General features: G+C 35.9%; 6 protein-coding genes across 6 annotated transcripts; 1 reads left to right on the top strand and 5 right to left on the bottom strand.

The window, feature by feature from the left end:
- The first annotated feature begins 216 nt into the window (after positions 1–216).
- On the top strand, positions 217–2079 carry LOC139092330 (uncharacterized). Its single transcript, XM_070642679.1, has 2 exons — positions 217–703; positions 876–2079. The coding sequence occupies exons 1-2, from the start codon at positions 217–219 to the stop codon at positions 1973–1975; spliced, it is 1587 nt and encodes a 528-aa protein (XP_070498780.1). The 3' UTR covers positions 1976–2079.
- Positions 2080–6470: 4391 nt separating this feature from the next.
- Positions 6471–8554, bottom strand: LOC139092329 (dynein regulatory complex protein 9-like). Its single transcript, XM_070642677.1, has 3 exons — positions 7970–8554; positions 6910–7081; positions 6471–6835 (listed from the first exon to the last, which is right to left on the bottom strand). Exons 1-3 carry the CDS (start codon positions 8552–8554, stop codon positions 6471–6473), a joined length of 1122 nt encoding a protein of 373 aa, XP_070498778.1.
- A 94-nt stretch (positions 8555–8648) lies between these two features.
- On the bottom strand, positions 8649–12145 carry LOC139092205 (ABC transporter G family member 20-like). Its single transcript, XM_070642531.1, has 5 exons — positions 12029–12145; positions 11158–11970; positions 10147–10737; positions 9541–9903; positions 8649–9095 (listed from the first exon to the last, which is right to left on the bottom strand). Exons 1-5 carry the CDS (start codon positions 12133–12135, stop codon positions 8876–8878), a joined length of 2094 nt encoding a protein of 697 aa, XP_070498632.1. The 5' UTR covers positions 12136–12145; the 3' UTR covers positions 8649–8875.
- A 1552-nt stretch (positions 12146–13697) lies between these two features.
- On the bottom strand, positions 13698–14183 carry LOC139092328 (uncharacterized). The gene has a single exon (XM_070642676.1). It carries the CDS (start codon positions 14181–14183, stop codon positions 13698–13700), a length of 486 nt encoding a protein of 161 aa, XP_070498777.1.
- Positions 14184–15753: 1570 nt separating this feature from the next.
- ppk10 (pickpocket 10) lies at positions 15754–18177 on the bottom strand. Its single transcript, XM_070642518.1, has 3 exons — positions 17804–18177; positions 16874–17598; positions 15754–16455 (listed from the first exon to the last, which is right to left on the bottom strand). Exons 1-3 carry the CDS (start codon positions 18103–18105, stop codon positions 16070–16072), a joined length of 1413 nt encoding a protein of 470 aa, XP_070498619.1. The 5' UTR covers positions 18106–18177; the 3' UTR covers positions 15754–16069.
- Positions 18178–18339: 162 nt separating this feature from the next.
- LOC139092327 (uncharacterized protein DDB_G0280579-like) lies at positions 18340–18750 on the bottom strand. The gene has a single exon (XM_070642675.1). It carries the CDS (start codon positions 18748–18750, stop codon positions 18340–18342), a length of 411 nt encoding a protein of 136 aa, XP_070498776.1.
- Between the last annotated feature and the right edge of the window lie 1574 nt (positions 18751–20324).

Genomic DNA, 20324 nt, shown 5'->3' with positions numbered 1-20324 from the left:
CTTAATGAGCTTCGCTTCCATACTTCCTTAAATCCAATCCTAATTCCACCCAACATCATCAATTCCAATTACTAGTCCAGACCTCAACATCAATTAAGTCTCAATTGCCAAAATTCAAAAATTGGCAAAACACCAAATTCAATATTTAAATCACAGCAACCATCAAAGAACATTTTTTTCCTGTTTCATTAAAAAAAATAAAAATTTTTCATCAAAATGAAATTTTTAATTCTTTTAGTCATAATTAACACGGCAATAAGCTCATCATCAGCCTACATTTACGACGATCGTTTAAAAAGTCTTCAGTCTCAACTAAATGATGTGAAAATAAAAGTCGATGGTCTGCTAAAATCTTGTAAAAATGGAACAAATTCAACATCAGATGATGGAAAATATAAAGGGATTGTGGCTACATATCTGCATAATAATGGAACTGACAACCAACATCAAAATGAAACGGCTAAAAATTCAAGCTATTTGAGCAATTTAAAGGAAAAGATTCAAAAATTTTTCCATATCAAGAAAGATTCTAAAGATAAAGAAGTGACGAAGATCAAGCGATGTCTATCCAAAACTGTAGGGCGGAATTGTGAGAAAGTCGATACGAAACTGTCAAATGATGAGGAGATTAAGCAACTTTTAATGAAATTTTTCAAGTGTTTGAGTCTTCATGGTGGAAGTGTTTTGAGTGCAAATGAGACAAGTAAGGAAATTATTTGGGTTGTGGACATAAAGCGCATTTATTTGTAATCTATAGCATTTTTGGGAGAATTATGCATTTCAATTCCTTTTTAGTTGCACATTGTGTATGAAACTCAATTCTGACATTTGATCAGCATTTTAATACTAGCTTTATCTAGCACCTCTCTTTCCAGTCCACACAGATCCACCTGACATCAGCAACTACAAATTTGCCTCCACAACTCCATGTCCAGAGCAAGAAGAAGATCAAAACGACAACACCAGAACTCAAGCCTTCCTAAGATACTTAGCAAGCAGTAAGCATAGAGTTGAGGAAATAGGAAAGCCGGCATTCAAGAAGCCAGACCTGAAAAAAACACAAGAAATCATCGACAATGCAAAAAGCTCAATGTGGATTAATTTTGAAGTTGAGGAAGTGTCGACAAAGGCATCAACAACAACGACTGAGGAGTATGAGAATGTGCCAGAACTTCCAATACTTAAAAGAGAAGCAGACACAAAAGACACAGAAATCCCAAAAAAAGACAAAAGAAATGGACTTTTTAAAGGAATCATCAATGCAGCCAGTGACTTCCAGTATGAAGTTCCAAATGTCGCATTAAGTCTCGATCAGTCAACACCTGATGGACGTGAAGAATCAATTGATGAAGTCAATAAGTTGGTCCAAAAGATTAACTTCCAACAGCAAGATGACTTGATGAAGTTCCTCGACCAGCTCAATGAAAAGCCAAAAGAATTCAAATTTAATGTCGATAAATACTTCATGCTGGCTTTTGAGAACCTGACAAAGTCTGGAAATGAGAATCTAGAGGAACCAGACAACAATTTAAATGTTGGTTCCAAAAAGTTTTTCGAATTTGATTCCAGAAATAAAAGGAAGCGACACACAAAGGACAAGAGGATCCAGGAACTAAGGGAACATTTTGTCAATCAGTTTAAAGACCATCAGCATGAAAAAATTGTCGATTACAAGAAGATTGTGGAACATGCTCATGGCCATCAGCCTGACAATTCGTTCCTTGACAAGTCTTACAGACTTAATGACGGTTCCAGCAAGACAAGTGAGCTTATCAAGCCACTGCACATCATAAATGCCATAAAAAGTCCGAAGGAAATTAATATGGACATTGAACTTGGAGAGAAGATCAAAGAAATTGAGGATGACTTCCATCCAGCTGAGAGACAAAGAACAAATTCTGAAGGAGCTGAGGATGCGCCATTCTATAAGACTGAAGGAGTATCTGATGAAACTGCAGCTGATGAGATTATTTAATTTATGAGAAGTTGTGGATTGAATATTACGAAATATTGTGTAACTGGCTATGCTAAATATTTATTTTATCTTTATTGGATGGGAAGCGCAATAAATAATTTTGATGTTTGGATTAGAGATGACTTGAATGTTTTCGGTTGAAATGTTTTGTTTTTACAGTAAGTGACTTAAAGAGAATTTTAGTATTTTGAGTCATCGATTCAGAGTTGGGATTGGAGTGTTGGATGTGGAAGTAAATGGCATGGAAGACCTAGTAGAGCTCCTGTATTAATAGGACCTAATGATCAGTCTGAAGTCCGTTTCGAAGGACATCCTAAGACAGTGCTGAGCAACCTGGGAGCCGATGATTTCTCTAGTGATATTGAGTTATATGATAAGCCACGGTACCGTCCATCGATTGATACATATCAATTGACACATTAATGGCATGGTACAGGTATCCTGGAATACCAAATGGCCTGATACCTTACCAGTGGTTTACCTATCCCATGCAATACCGTGCCTTAACGAACCAACACCAGTGAAATCAGCATCTGTCCTAATGCTAAAGAAAGTGACATTTAAGCTATGCTCCATGACAATCTAAGACGAACAACACAAGAACAAAGATTACAACCCTGCAGCAGCCTTTGCAACATCACCAACATAGCTTACAACATCACCAAAAATCCCTAAAACAACTGATCGATGTCAAATGATTAATTGGTCTTCTAAGAGCCAACATCAACTAAAGTACTTTGCCCTTCACGCCAAAACAAAAAATCTCTGAGAAAATCTAATATCCAATTCTCAAAACAGCCTAACACTCACTCAGTTTGATATCAAATTTCTGTCCGTCTTTCAGACTTACTGACTAAACTGATGAGTGAATAAAAAGCAGAAGAGATTAAGTCTGATCATCTGATTTATTTTAAATTAAAGGAAAAGTGACGAAACATAAAAAAAGCCTGTAAATCAAGAAGCTAAATTTGAATTTCAAGTCAATTTAAAAATAACGAAATTCTATTTTCAAACTCATCCACTCAATGTTGCTTGCTGCTGATGATTTACACATCAAGTGAATGAAATTTCACATTTTCTTTCTCGCTTTTTTCCTGTTCAGGCATATTTTTTGTGAAATATTGCTGAAAAATTAGTAACATTAATTTTGTGTGGAAAAAATGCAGGAATGAATGTTCTTTTGAATGAGCTGCTGACGTCAAGCTGAAATATATTAAATATTTTTTGATTTACTGTTCAGTAATTAAGTTTAATTAGTCGTTTGTTAGCTCAGTAGGGAATAGGCAGCTGTGGTGGAATTTATTGTTTGTCGAGTGTGTTTTATGCTGATGATTCAGGTACGAATCTTGAGAATTTCTAGTCAAACCTCAGAAAAAAAACCCTAGCTCGACTTGATTCTAATCTGAGATTGGATTTCTTCCCGGATCGATTCTTGGGTCAAAGTCACACTGGGCTCACTGGGTCATTTCAAAGCAGTGTGCTTTCTGGGCTAGCCATATATCAATAGTACAACTCGAATGTGGCCAGTGGAAGCCAGTTATAGAACCAGCTTCAGGCGATACCTGTGGGGGGCAACTAATCTGTACGATTACCGAAAGAAGTAAGTAAAAACTTGAATCTGACTAGAATTTCTCAGGATTTGAACCTGAGTCGATAACGTCAAACAAACCCAATTCGACAACCTATCGATTAAACTACAGGCACCTATCCTAATAGGCAAATATAATGCTGTTATGGTACAGAAATACCACTAGGGTACCTAAAAGTTGTCTCTTTATCTGTTTGGACTATTCTCTGCTGAGCTTTCAAAACCGGCGTCATACAAGAGCCAAGTCAATCAGAAACTGGATTTTTGGTCATTTCTGCTACAGTCTGTCTTCCGGGTAGGCTTGTGTAACTCAAGGCAATATTGACAAATTCTAAATAAACTTTCAATACTACAAAGGTGCTTAAAGTGCCTCTAATATCTACATAGTGTTTATTGGATTGTCTATATAGTGCTCTAGAAGCTGTATCTACATTTTCAGACCGAAAACATAAAATCCCAATTTTTTAAAATATTTCAATTCAAAACAAAATATTTCCCAGCAATAACATTAGTCATAAACTTACACACAGGAATGCACACCTGACGCAATTCATCCCAGAAGGATGAGTATTATTTCTCTAATTTCTATTTTTCAACTGCAAAATAGCACATAAAAAAATCATTTCTAAAATGTTAAAAGAGATCAAATTCATAGTCATTAATCTTCACAATTGGCATTTAAATTTATTTTTGTTCCATCTCACTCACTCATTCATATATGCGAATGAGCTATCTCTCTATAATGCAAATAGTCAATTCATTCTAATCGACCTGAACTGCAAATGAATTTAAATTGCTTTGTTTATTTGTTTCTTTATGCGCAAAATATAAAATACATAAAAAAAAGAGTGAAAGATGAATGAATTGAAATGGTTTGAAAATGAATTGAAATGAAAGTTTCGCCATCGGCTAATGAAATAAAGGTATTCATATTATGAAAATTGCAATTGATAACGTACTTAGTGAGTCGCGAACAATCAGAATGAAATGAGAGAGAAAATAATCATTGCAAGGTGTGATTATTGGAAATTCTAAAACATTTAGGGGAGCAACAACTTTTCAGAACAAATCTATCATTGACATTGGATTGAAAAATTTTTTTTTCGCATGGATTCTCCACTTGGGATTTTTAGTCATCAATTTTACAGTCCCAGATCATATATTTAACAATCTTTTTGTATATTCTCAATCTACAAAAGTGAGCAAACAATTCATCATTGACATTGGATCAAAATGTTCATTTTCTCATGGATTCTTCACTTGCGATTTTCAATCATTAATTATACAATCCCTGAAAATATATTCAACAATTTATTTGAATATTCTCATTCTACAAGAGTGAGCAAAGAAACTTTTACAAAACAAAATCCAATAAGATGATTAATAATGCTCGAAAAATTGAAAAACAATTCAAACAAAAGGCTGCAACAATATCCGACAATTCAAAATAAAAATCCCATTTTCACTCCTTGAACAATGCAATGAAGGAATATTAAATGGCAGTCATGTTAAATGAATTTGAATCAGAGTCTGGCAGACGTTATTTACCAATGACTTACGGCTATATCAAGATCAGATAAAAAAAAGAAGGTAAGCATAAGAGAATGGATAAGAAAAACTATCTGTTTTTTTGCGCCTTTCTCACAGACATTCAATTTAAATAGAGTACATAAAATGGAATATTATGGAAGTGCCATAAGAATGTTGTTTTTTTGTTGCAAAATAAACGGTATCAGATATTATTGGTTAAGTTAATCACATGGCGCTATAATATTTATATGGAAATTTTTCACACCTCCTTTATCTCGTTTGTTTCCATCATATCATAAATCACTCACATATGAAAATGATAAATTATTTACTGTATGATGAGAAGGTAGAGGAAAGAAATTAAAATTTTAAAAATGAATTGAGAGAAAAAGATGGAAAGCAGATAAGGTTTTACTCAATTGATGTAAGGTTTTGTTAGTGCTAATCGTTATCTTTGTGGGGTTTGTAGGTTAGCTTTGTGATAAATTGCTGTAAAATCCAGTAAATTCTTTTTAAATTCAATTAAATTTGTCTGATTTCGTTTAAATGCTTGAGATTCTGGATCCATTTACCTCTTTTAGCATGATTGCATCTGTCAATGATCAGCTATCATTGTATTCTATAAATAAGTTAAGATTTCTCCGAAGTTCTGATTAATTTTGCATTTTCAACTCTTTGTTTACATCTTTTAGGGGAGCATCAACCTAACAACTGTCAAATCAATAATTCAAATCTCAAAAAACCCGTTACAACTCAATTCCACAAAACTTGTTCAAAATCAATCAATTTTTACTTCCCATTACCATTTACAACTCAAAGTATTGTCACTTCATTCAATCACGTACGTACCACCAGTCATGCAAAAATGAAAATCATGTATAATTACCGCAAAAATACGCTAAATGATTTGAGAAGAAAAAAATTTCACAAAATGACAATCAGTTCCAAGTCGGTTCTCTAATCACTTCATTATTTTTCATCCAAAACATACTAAATATGCGACAATAGATAGATAGACGAATAGTCAAACGACAAGTAAGTAAAGTGCATGTCAATAATCCATTATGCCTGCATTTGACACTTTTTTTCTCTCTCTTAATGCTTGTCGATAATGTACAATCACGATTTATCGTGACTAAAACATTGTTAATTGACTTCTTATGTCGTTTTTTTTTTGTAAGCGGTCTTTTGTCTATTGCTACAATAAGCACACATGATTTTGATATGAAGGAGTGAATCGTGAAGACACGAGACATGCATGCAAAAAAAACAGCAATGAGAATGTGCGTTGGATACATTTTTAATCTTCTGGAATGTAAAGGAAATGAGAAGATCCAACATTTTGAGAGTAAATTGCTCAGTTTATTGAGAGTCTGTCTACTTCTTCTTAGCTGCCTTTTTACCTTTTTTCGCGCCCTTTACCTTCTTACGTCGGTACGGTCCTAATCCTCGTCTGACCATTATTCCCTTCCACCACGATTGAATCTTAACAATCGCTTGATATTCTCTTTCAGCCTTTTCCGCAGCATCCTGTTTCATCTTCTTCTCCTCCAAATAATCTTGAATTTCTTCTTCACGCATGTTAAACTGCTCCACCATATCATCATACTTTATTCTTAATGAGATCATCAAGTCTTTCGTCTCATTTATTTGCTCATCCAATTGCTTCACTTCCTTCTCATATTTCTCGACCCACTGACGTGTGAGGTCTTCATAGTATGCCGTCTGATTCTCAAGGTATGCTAAAAATATATATATATCATATTAAGTAACTGAAAAGATTGTCGGCAACAAGGATTAAAGTCAATTAACTTACACTCAATTTCATGCTTAAGACGTATTTCGCGATAAGCGTCTTTCTTGAAATTCTCAGCTGTAACCAAAAGTAGCTTCTCTTTATTTTCCGTGATAAATTTAATTTGTCCATGACGTGTCTTTTCCCAATCTGAGAGTAACTTCATCTTTATTTTATTTTCGACTTTTAGATCCTGTAATGACATAAGATGTGAGATTGAGGCTTTGTAAGACTCAAAAGTGAAGTCATGTGTGGTTTTGGAGTAGAGATGAGTCAGGGGAGGAAGGTGTTGTTAGAGACAGTACTGTAGTTGGTAAGGAAGATAATGATAGAATGCTTAAGACTCCATCTGAAGGAGCATATGGACCACAATTGATCTGTACAAACAACAAAGTAAATAAGGAAGTGATTATGCACAACAAGCTTTATCAAGGTAAATTTGTCACTGCAGGAGTAGGTGCTCTATAGTTCGATAGTTAGGGTAGAGGTCCAAAGAGGTTGTCAGTTTCAAAAATATGTGGGTTCGATTCTCAGCAGACATATGGCTTTTAATCAGAACCAAAATTTGGAGTTGTCAATTCTGAAAGGGCGTGGGTTCGATTCTCACTGGAGATGAGGCTTTCAATCATATCCAAAATTTGAAATTGTCAACAAAAATCTGGATAAGGACATGGGTTTGATTCTTACGAGACATGAAGCTTTCAATTATTTCATTGAAAATTTGAAATATATTCATGATATTGCACTAGCTGATAGTGTCTCGATATTAGCCTTAGGATAGTTCTAGCTTATTATTTCTCATTATCCAAGCATGTTCTCTATCTATGATCTGTGATTATAAAACTGTTAACCCGCTGCTTACATTAACACATATCCCGAGCAGCACAACATATTAAGTATAGAGCACCACTTTGTCACTGTTTTGATAGTGAAGCGTCAAAGTGACATGATGGCCCAAAAGGAACCTCGCCCTCAACGCATCACTTATGAACTTCAACAAAGTAAATGAATAACTCCCTCTTTCCCCAATTTCCATAAATACCACTCCCATGACTACATAATAACAAAAAATCAATCTCACATTCAACTCCGCTTCAACTTCTGCAATTGTATCGTCAATTTCCTTAACTTTACTTTTATACATTTTCGTATCTTCGTCAAACTTCTTCTCTAAAAATCGATAAAGTCTCTCACACTTTGCATTCTGCTCAATCAAGTTCTTCTCCTCAGCCTCTAATCGGATTTCAGTATCGATTAAAATCTTCAATCCTTTAAAGTCATTCGTAGTGACCAAGTCATCAATTGTGTCAGATAAAATTTTTCTCAAACGACTCACGTCATTGCCAAGCTTAACAAAGACCATTCTTTCCATAGCTTCATTTATCGGCTCCAATGTCTCCTCGTGGAACATTTTTTCGCGCGATTCACGATAGCGTATTTTCATCGGTAATTTTGTATCCGATGGATGTATGAGAGTCGCTTTCTCGCCACCATTTGCGATAATTAATTTATCAACAGTCTCTTTGAGGATGAATTTAAGGCACTCGACTTCAAATTTTATCAAATCTGATTTTATTGATGACAAACGACGTGCACGAGTCGGAAATATTGGCGGTGGCGTTAAGGAATCGGTTGATGATGATGAAACGTGTTCAACAGATGCCATAATTTTTGTAGATTATGGAATGTACAGCTATAAGGCACACGACAACACAAATTAAATTAATTATTATGATTTGCTTAATAAATTAGCCGATAATTAGCAGTTCTCGGTATTAAATGCAAGACGGGAAATATTTTTACTGTCTACATACAGCAGAATTTATTGACTAAATATTTATGCACTGCATAGAGACATAAACTTTGAATGTAAATAAATAAAAATGTACAGTTCAGAAATGTAAACATTAATAAATTCCATGGCAACTAAAAATAGTCAAAATCTTTGGGTATGAGTAAGACTTTATGCTGTATAAAAAATTGATGATTATTTTAATGTGTCCGAAAATTTTCGTTTCTTCATGACATAAAGCGCGGCCAAAGACGATACGGAAATGTAAGCAAGTAAGATGAAGATTCCAATGTAGACTGATGGCTCTGTTATGCCAAATCCTCTCATCATGATGTTACGGAACGACAATGAAGGTAGTGTTACTGGTGTACAGTATGAAATGTATCGGAGGATAGTGGGTTGTCCTTCAATGGGCCTGGAAATGAATGTATTGAGAATTATGGGCTTTGTTTTAGAACTGCACATCATGTTTTCTTAAGTATCCTAACAGACATTGAGTATACTCATGCGCATACTCATGCGCATACTTAGCGCATACTCATGGGCATACTCATGCGCATACTTAGCGCATACTCATGCGCATACTCATGGGCATACTTAGCGCATACTCATGCGCATACTCATGCGCATACTCATGGACATACTCATGGACATACTCATGCGCATACTCATGCGCATACTTAGCGAATACTCATGCGCATACTCATGGACATACTCATGGGCTTGCTCCTTGTCTGTTCCCTAAGTTACTGTCATCTTAATAACAATAAGCCAAAAAGACTAAGACTTAAGGGTTGTAGCTAGCCTGAACAAGTTTACTGTCACCCCAACCTATACCTTATACAACCCCAATTACTCACCAAAATGCTCCATTAAGTGTCGAAAAGAAATGAATTACAGTAAAAAGTCCTAAAGATATAACTTTTATCTCCTCAGTCGTAGCTGATAATGCAATTCCAAATATCGTGCCAGCAAGACATAGCAAAATTCCCATGAAAATTAACAGGAATATATTTCCAACCATTACGACGTCAAGAGTCAGTACTACAACTACAACTATTTCAATGAATGATATTGTCACTACGATGAATGACAGAAGAATTTGTGTGATTAGGATTTCTATGGATTTAACTCCAGCTAGTAACGTTCGGTTCCAAACTCCATCAATTCGACTTTGTGCTATGCTGAAGCATGAGAATCCCATGGCTGGGTATATTAAGGTTCTGAAAATAGAGAGAGGTTGGATATTGTCAGTTAGTAAGGATGAATTTGAAGGATTTGCTTGCCCGACCAACACAAGTCGGTTGGTCGATCCAAAATTCAGAACTAGCCCATCAGGCATGACCTTGACTATAGCCAAATCCGGCATCAAGTCAGAGTCATACCGGCCTGATTTGTGCTACTCGGGTAAAATCATAGATTCGGAACAGACCAGTTCCGCAACCTCATCTTAAAATATACTCAACTGCATCATCAACGGCGCAAACATCGTATGCTTAAAATCATTGTCAAGTGACCCAAACAAAGTCTCATTAAAGTTCATCGGAATCTCCCCAACTTTTTCACTTTCCTCACATCCAGTATGAAGTTTCTTATTAAATTTCTGATAAGCATTAAGCAAGCGATACTGAACGAATGTAGTCGTTTGAAATTGTGACTGATCCAAATGAATTGCTATTCCTTCTCGTACATCCTGTGTCTCTTCATCACGTGGATTCAGCATGACGTCTGTAAAGTTTTTCGAAAATTCAAGAATTCCACTCAGTTTTCCTCTTTTTGCGTCCTTTAGTGCTTCCTCATATGAGCCATAAAACAATTTATTTATGTCCTTATCATTTATTTCATTCAGTAGATGGCAAGAAGCCTTCTCATTGTAGACACATGTATCATTTGCATCCAAGTACGATGCATTATATTGTAGGACTGAAGAGCAACTTGAAAAGTCCGATATTTCGTTATTAACAATTCCTATCTTCTGGCCAGTTGGATAACTTCCAATTCCATAGACAAATGCCAATGTTTGGAGAATTGGAAGGATCAAAATGAAGAAAATTTCACTGAAATGAAGGGAAATGTTGAAGTTATTAAAAAAGTTGAAAATTTGAATTTCAGAAATCCGGTAAAATTTTAAATTTTAAAATACCGTTAGTCATGAAATGAGTTTTTATGAATTACGTACGTCAAATTACGTACGATTTTATGAATTACGTACGTCAAATTACGTACGCTTTTAGTAATTACGTACGTCAAATTACGTACGCTTTTAGTAGTTACGTCCGTTGAACTAGCTACAAATTAAAGCCCAAAGTCTGTTTCTGCACTAATTTCCAAATTAATTCGCAAGAGCACTGCCAAAACTATCCCAAATCACTTGATTAAACAAAAAAATATTTGAAAATTTCATCACTAGTCCCAGACCTGCCCTCAACTCATTTCCAGCTGATTAATTCTTACAAATAAATAAAAATCATATTTACGCAGCTTGTCGTCTTAGACGAATGTATTCCTTTGTCAAAATAGCTCCAATAGTTTGGGTGCTGAACTTTTTACGCTTCTCAAAAGACTCGACAGTTCCATCAGTAATTACAATTTCTTCATTTTTGTCATCATTCATGCTTAACACATCAGAATCAAGAGTTTGAGTTTCAGGAATTGATTTTTTCAGCAGGCACAAATTCAAGAATGCTTCATCCAAACTTGTAGCTTCAAATCGTGTCATGATGTTCTTTGGTGAATCCTCTGCAAGCAAGATTCCGTCTCTCATTAATCCACATCGATCAGCCTGTTCTGCCTCGGATATGTAATGTGTTGTAATGATGACTGACAGCTTACTGGTTTTTGTTGCATTCATCAAGAAGTACCAAATCTTTTCGCGCAACAATGAATCAAGTCCAACAGTCGGCTCGTCGAGGATTAATATTAATGGATTGTGGATTATTGAGGCAGCAATTGAGACTCGTCGCTTCTGACCGCCTGAAAGATGCTCGATTCTACGATTTTCAAATGGCAGTTCCAACAGTTCTTTTATCATTTCGTACCGCTGCTTGAGGACTTTCGCCTTCATTTGGAATATATTCCCAAAATAATATAAAGTCTCACGAATCGTCAATTCTGGTATTAATGCTGTACTTTGTGGCATGTATCCAATTAAATGGGCGACTTTTGGTGGCCTTTCAAACTTTATTGCATGACCCAACACGCGTATATTTCCACATTCGAGCTGCTTCATGCCAAGTATACATGACAAGAGTGTTGTCTTGCCACAACCAGAAGCTCCAATTAAACTGTAGCTGTGGATATAAATTATGAGCATTTTACTGCAAAAATGATTATATAACTGTGTCTTACATCGATCCAGGCTTAACATTCATGTTCAATCCATTCAAAATGCATTGTCTGCTTTCGCCCTTTCCATAACAAATTTTGGCATTCCTAACCTCAATGCTGTTCATCATCTTATCACTATGAACATTAAATTAATACTAAGATGATGGATTAATAAAAAAAATGACTTTATTTCGTGCTGTACTTGTCGTACGATGAGATATTATTTACTTAAAAATGTGCTGCAAGTGTCTTCGAACGTGTTGAAATATTAAAAAAAATTTGTTTGTGGCTGTAAAAAATGAGTTCGGAAAACTGTCTGAGTTATTGTTTTGAGTTGATATCATTTTGACACAATATTTATAAACATTAAGTTGTATAATGAATGAGACTCGATGTTGAGTTTACAATTTGTAGAGAATTTGCATGCATTTTTTGGAATTGTTGCTTGATTATTGAAATGTTTTGTTGATTATTTGGGAATTGAGTAATTAAATTGGTGATGGATGTTTGAAATTGGGTAGGATCCAATTGTGAAGCTAATATGGAAAGCACAAGGCATAGATATGGCCGAAAATTCAACCTCAAGGCGACTTGACTCAAGACTGAAGCCGAATTTCATCAAACTTGGTCTAGGGCCAAAGTGACCCTGAATTAAGTTGGAATATTCGGACATTTCTATGCCGTGAGCTTTCCGGGTAATATTTTCCTTATTATTGATCCTATCCGACTGGCAAACGACACCGGAAATGCCAAAAATGTAGATTTTAGACAGCGTCGTGCTCTAGTGTTATCTAATCCATTCAAAATTGAATCCTATATACCAGTGGTGGGCAACCTGTGTGCCTCGGCACATTAAATTTTTTTGGAGATGAACCGGATGACATGTTCGGTATCGGTCGAGATTTACCACAAAGATGTAAAAAATAAAAGGTTGACAACCACTGGTTCATGCCAAACTAATGCAAGTTTGTTATCGGATTTCTTTCTTTTGTCGTTTCCGGTCGAGCAGTAGCTATATCGACGCCTAAACATTACCTAATGAAGCTGCCGAGTGTAAATATCCGGACTGCAGATATCCATACAGAATCAAGGTTAAACTGCAAATCTTCGTCTCTGAGCTATTAGACATACGATACTGCATAAATTAGAGTATATTCAGTCTAAATCTCTTTACCTACTAATTAATAAATGAGATATGATCTCCAAAAATATCAATGTACCAAATCAAGTTTATCTGAAAAGAAACCGACTCTGCATGCCTCCAATTCTTTCAATGACTCAAAAATTCACTAGAAAAGTTCAAACATGCACTGAAATTTCTCAAATGTTAATGCCCAAAAAACCTCAAAAAAATTATTACCAACCTATAAAAAATGATTAAATGGCAATCAAAAGTTATCGCCAAAAAACCATCTCAGAACATAAAGTCAAGAATTCAAAAAGAAAATAAAATTATGACTGCTCAACGTCAATTTTATTGCCAGTTTCATTTAATTATCATTTTTTCTGGTCGAGTCTTTAACTTATCATTAAAAAAGTGTAATAAACAAATTTCTTTGAAAACTTTCTAAAAAATTCTTTTCGGCTGGATGTTTACATTCTTTTCTTACACCAGGAAGGGGGTTGTTCGGGAGTGACGTCTAACATGTATACTGTAAGGACAGGTTTATACCAATTACATGTCTAGATCTTACCCGGAAAGTACACACCGTAGAAATGGCCGAAAATCCGGGTCTAGACCAACTTGACTCTGATTTGAGGCCGGATTTCGTAAAATCTGCCATGGAATCAGAGTAATGCTGACCAAAGTGTCTTCTTTTCGTGTGCCTTCCATGCCACATGTGTCTTCCATGCCACATGTGTCTTCCATGCCCTGCGTTCCTTCTATGCCCCGTGTTCCTACCATGCCACATGTGTCTTCCATGCCACATATATCTTCCATGCCACATGTGTCTTCCATGCCCCTTGTGTCTTGCATGCCCCTTGTGTCTTGCATGCCCCTTGTGTCTTCCATGCCCCTTGTGTCTTCCATGCCCCTTGTGTCTTCCATGCCCCTTGTGTCTTCCATGCCCCATGTGTCTTCCATGCCCCTTGTGTCTTGCATGCCCCTTGTGTCTTCCATGCCCCTTGTGTCTTCCATGCCCCTTGTGTCTTCCATGCCCCATGTGTCTTCCATGCCCCTTGTGTCTTCTATGCCCCTTGTGTCTTACATGCCTCTTGTATCTTCCATGTCCCATGTGCCTTCCATGTCCCATGTTCCTTATGCCCCTTGTGCAAATTCCCATCATTTACCAGACGTAACTTCCAATTAACCAACAATAACTTTTCATTGATTCTTTCCTGTCCTCTTTATCGATCGAAATTTATGTTCCATTCATTACAAGCTTGATGTTCTTTTACACTCTTTAAAAACATTTTTTTTTCGGTAATTCTTGACTCGCGAGAGCAAGGAAAAAAAAACAGAACAGGACGGAAACATCTCAACATTTTCGATAATCGTGCTTGCATGTGGTTTTGTTAAAAAAAAATTCTTTTTTAATGCACACAAAAACCATAATTTCAACCAAATAATTCCTTTGTGGCTTTTTATTATTATTGCTGTACGAGATGAGCTGCAAAAAAATAACTTCTTGTTGTGTTCGTTCCTTTTTTTTATTGTTCCTTAATCTCTTGTCTTAATTTTCACTTTTTCTTTCGTCTTCACTTATGTTCATTGCTGCGTCAATTTGAATGTTTTGATTTTGGGTTTTAATTTTTTTTTTTTGTGCATGCCTTGTCGGAATATGGACACAAAAAAGATGTGGAACTTACAAATTGATGATTAGTTGAGTCAGTTTGACTGAGGATTAATAAGTGTAATTTGCTGTAAGTTTTGAAAAAGGAGCATTGGCCTAGTGGTTAGAATGTCGGTCTGCCGACTCTAATGACTCGAGATCGATCCCAGGGAAAGCCTATTCGGACTCAAGATGCATAGACGTAGTGATTAGGTATCGACCTACCAGCTTTAAAGACATGGGTTCGATTCCAGGGAAAACCTAGTTGAATTCATGCAGCATAGACATAGTGGTTGGAGTGTTAGCCTACTAACACTTACGGTCTGGGTTCAATTCCTGGAACAGTCTTGTCGGATTCGAGCAGCATTTGTGTAGTGGTTAGAGTTTCTGCCCACCGACCTTATCGACCCGGGCTCAATCTCAGGGAAAATGAAGTCCAGTATTGGCAGCCTGTGTGCCACGGTAGACTAGTGCGTCGTCAAAAATTCTTAGAAATGTCATGAATCATATGCCCTGAGCTGTTTTGTCGAGGATCACCATCAATGTGTGCCGCGAAAAATAAAAGGTTCTGCAGCACTGGATATAGTCAGATTCTAGTGCTTTTTCGTTGTTTCTAGTTACCACATCTACTTGGTTTTGTGCATTCGCGTCACATAAATTGTGGCTAGGTACCAAGCATTGGTATACCCCGGGTCATGCAGTGTTCAGTGTTGAGGAAAAACAATACGTATTTTATGACAAAAAGTCACAATCTTCTCCATGACAAAAGTTAAAATTACAAAGAAATTTGCAAGTAGAAAAGGTTCGAATCCTATTAAGATGATGAACTACTGTAATTGGTCTATAATTTCCTGTTTTTGTTTTTTTTTACTATTTTTTTTTTTTTAAATGCGTCACTTGCACATGATCACCCACTTTCCCTCCTACTTACTCCACCTCATCTTCATCTCTTCATTCTTATTTCCCCCAAAAGTAAAAAAAATCATTTTGTATTTGTGATGATGTTTATTGCAAATCTTTTAGTGTTCTTTTCATCCATTTAAACTCATTACATCTATAGTCAGACATATACATAAGAATACGACGCGTGAAATGGACTTTTGTGTTCACTTATGTCTGCTGTCCTAATTTGAGCGTGCATTTGAGTAGTGAAATTCATTTTTATGTGCTCTGTTGTGTTCTGGTAAAACGAGAATGACGATGATGACAACAACAGCAACAAAAAAAAACAGTCATTGGGTCATTCAGTCATGCATGTGCTATAAATAGGAATTCTGTAATAATCAGCTTAATTTCTATTGCCAAAAATAAACCAAAACAGACGTAGTGAAAAGAAGTAAATAATCTCGATGACACCGAGCACACTTAGTCCAATAAAGAATCCAGCTGTGCCACCAATCGATACGAAAAAGTCAGTCAATGTAAAAATGACCTCACGTTGAAATCTTATCTGTGGATATTTCTTCATAATCACCAAACCGCCAATGCTTCCGAGTAATTGCTTTGTGCCTTTTAAAACTTGAAATTTTTCGACAATAATGTTGGAGTCGATGCAATTTTGTAAACAATCACAGTTTGCTGCTTTAACACCTTCTTCTTGGAATTCTAGAAATAATTCTTGGTATCGTGGGAAGCATGTCATCAGCTTTTGGTAGTGACAGATTGTCTTGCCGACTGGAAGGAAATAGGGAGAAGATGCAATGTTAGGTATGTAATTTAGTCATGGCCGTGGGTTTTGTTATGTAGTTATTAATGTGGATTATGTTATGTATTCAGACTTCCGGAATATTGAATTTTGTATTAAAATAATTAAAAGTTGAAGGTTCGAGTCCTTGGACTTAACAAAAGTTTTTAGGAATTGAGGATTTGGGGGTTCATCCAAGAAATTGAGGATTTGGGAGCAGCAACTAGCCAGATCGGCAACATATTGAAATGTTGGCCCTAAGTCGACGAGGTGCAGTATACTTAGAGCCAATTGACATCCAATTGCCAAATTTGGTTGATTTCGTCAAGTGGCTGCCACTTGGCACTAAGTATACTACCGCCTCTTCGGAATATGCGTCGATCATGCAATCTACTAAGCAACACTAACCTTTGTTCGGATAAAAGTGTGGAATACACCCACATCTCTTATAAGCAAGCTCCAATCGACATTCCGACATACAAAGATTCTTAGAATAAACACTAAAATGCTTCAAATCTGATTCCCAATCAAATCGACATCCACGTTGTGACACAAATGTCTCTTGAATCTCCTTCGATGTAATTATCTCAATTGACAATGTCTCAAACTCATAAGCGTCTTTCGTATATCCAATTGGTCGTGCGACATTCATCGTCTCATACGGACTATGCATAAAAATTGTTATTGCATCCTTAAAGCCAATAAAACTGTACGTGACTTCACCATCAAATAAATTTCCATATCTTACTTCATGTAGTTTCACTTTTCTGTAGAATGAGTCAACAAGCGGTGCTTTATTTTGGAGTAGCATTGAGGTTGATAAGTTTATTGCGAGATAATTATTTGAGGAATAACAAATGCCATATTCAGTCAACACTTGAGTTGTTTTTATAAATTCTCTATTATTGACATTTCTAACTTTATGCTCAACATTGCCTTCTTTTCTCGTAAGGTCTTCGGTTAGGTCGTAAATTAGCTTTAAGTAGTCTGACGGATTTATTTTAAGTCGCTTTAAAACTGCATCGGATTTCGTGGTATTTTTGATTTGATCAAAATTTATGTAGGTTGAGTTGGCGAGTGACTCCATAAAGTTGAAGAACTCTTGCTTCTCGTCGTCTTTTAAGCCTTTTTTCCTGGAAATTAAATTATTAATTTTTAACGGTCATAATTTATTTGAATTTTTTTGGAGAAATTTTAACAAAATTCAAAAAAAAAATTAACGGATTTTTTGATTGTTTGACAAATTGTTCTGGAAAGTGCTTTCTGACTGCTTCACAATCCACATCTACCTCAACTCATTGTACAATTTAAATATAAAGTCATTTCCTCTTATCTTACATTGTATAAGCTTCAAATTTCTCCTCGCTGAGTCTCGTCATTGGACATATGGTTAATGCTGGCAACGATGTATTCCAATAGTAATGATCACGTTCAATGGATACGACTGTACTGTGATGTAAGTACCGATTCCATGATTCAAGCGATAATTCAGCACAAAAATATAATGCAGCAACAATCAATGCCAGCCACAATATACGTTCGATAACATGCAAAAAGGAATTACCGATATACGCAAAACCGTGGATGCCACTTTGCCCTAAAAAATCGTACAAAAAGCTACGAGCTTTATTTAGTGACATTTTTCAACAAACTTTCACAATGGAATGAGCATTGAAATTTGAGGAATTAAGTCAATAAGCATGTAGGTGCAATTAAGCCATTAATAATTTATTGTATTAATGACTTATGCAAGTCATGAGAAACAGCTGATTTTAGAATGCAGAATTCATATTTATTGCATACTTTTCATAACGTATTTATAATATTTAAAGACTCGAAAAAAATTTGAATTTTAAAAAACCGTTAAGCAAATTTCAAACTTGTGTTGTTTCATCAACTGGCACTTCTGTTGTTACTGATGTATTTTCTTCAGTTACTGCAGGTGCACTTGTGGATGCATCAGTTGAAGGCACTTCTGGTTCCGATGGTGATGTTTCAATTCCTGTGGTTGTGGAAGTTGGTTTACCTCGATGTTTCTTCTCGTCTGACTCATTTGATTCATTTGACTCAGAGCTGTGCTTATTTGGTTTCTTTCCTTGATTTTTTTGCTGGTCCTCACTTGATTCCTCAGATGATACACTGCGTCTTCCTCGCTGATGTTCTGATGATTCGGAGCTAACACTTAAACTGTTGCTTTCTTCGGATGTCTTTGTGTCCCTAAGTATAGCAGCATACGATAAGGCACAGAATGTGGCGAGCAATAGAAAAGCAACTGCGAACTTCATTTTTCTGGATTTTTCTTTGTTTTTATTTTTTTAAAACTTCTTGATACTCTTGAGGACTTCTCGGACGTAAATTTCTCTCTAGACTAAACTCATTCAGCATAATCTCAGCATTTTAATATATATAAGCTAAGATTAAGTGTGTGAATAATAGAATAATTTTTGATAATTATTGTGTGATTTCTGATAAGAAATATTTGCTTGACATTTTCGTGACGCATGAACTGTCTCCATCTGCATTATTATTTATTCTGATTAATTGTGTATACTTTTATAAATTTTCTCTTGTTTATTTGATTTTTGTCTGTTGAGTACAGATGGATGTGAGTCATATCTTGGTTTGTGGACTTTTGAGCTTATTTATTGCTATATTCAGAGAATTTTGTTCCTGAGAAATGCTTATCATGTCACAGATTGTAGAAAATGATAACAAAATTCAAGAAACTTCGGATATGGAGTCTTTGACTCATGAACACTTCGTGGATCAAATAGATCCAATTGTGATTCAATACCTTGCTACGGTGGCATCTTAAGCTGACTCTATCACTGACAATCAATTGCTTATTACCAATACCATGACTAAATCCAAAACTTCCAATTAAATGTCCCGCAGACGTCCAAAGAACTCCCGTGAACGTCCAAAGAACTCCCGTGGACGTCCAAAGAACTTCTGTAGACGTCCAAAGAACTTCCGTGGATGTCCAAAGAACCCTTGGAAGAAAGCTGTCGACAGAGATAGTATTGCACTTAGTATCGGAAATTGGCAAGTGGAAGCCAGCGATAGAGCCAGCTTCAGGCGACTTCTGTGGAAGATCATGGATTACAACTGATCTGGACGACCAGCGAAGTAAGTAAGTAAAGGTTAAATTCTTTTTTATGCTAAGCTCTCTAACAACCCCTAGTAGCTCAGTAAGTAAGAGTACTTAACTTGAAGTTAAAATGAATGAAAGTTCGAATCCCAATATGACTATAGCTGTAAAGAAGTGTATTTAGTTCTCTAGAAAAAAAGTTCGAAACCTAGTAATCAAAATTTAGTACTAAGAACCTAGTAGTAAGGCTCCGAACAGATATGTGCTGGATATCAGAATTATCAGACTCAGATCTCTATATTCTTGTGTCCTACCCGAGCAGCACAATAAAACGATTCCCATTTTTCGACTTAAAATGGTTTTAAATCAGCCGTCGCTATGCCGTAAGGGAAACTTCACGTTAATCCTGCGGAATAGAGGTGCCATAGCGTACACATCGTGCTACTGGTTTTAGTGAATTCCACCCCAACAGAGTCTGTTAATTCTAAGTAACCTGTCTCTCTCTCATAGCCGACTTGTGTCTCAATCAAGTTTGCCAATCTCAATTTTAGCAAAGCACAAGATCAAGGAGCAAAAAATTCATTCTCAAACAATCAAAGTGTTGACCTATTAATCTATATTTAAGTCATTTCAAAAAAAACTGCGTTATTTTATTATAATCTAGAGCAGTGATTCTCAAACAATATGTCACGCAATGAACTAATGTGAATTATTTATAAATGAGCATGGACATAGTTCATAAAGAGCTATTAATGGGCCAATTGTTGG

This window comes from Chironomus tepperi, unplaced genomic scaffold (genome assembly GCF_022539635.2).
Source record: "Chironomus tepperi strain 1889 unplaced genomic scaffold, CSIRO-AGI_Ctep_v1 contig_298, whole genome shotgun sequence".
Lineage (NCBI taxonomy): Eukaryota > Metazoa > Arthropoda > Insecta > Diptera > Chironomidae > Chironomus > Chironomus tepperi.
This window is presented reverse-complemented; position numbering and strand designations above follow the sequence as displayed.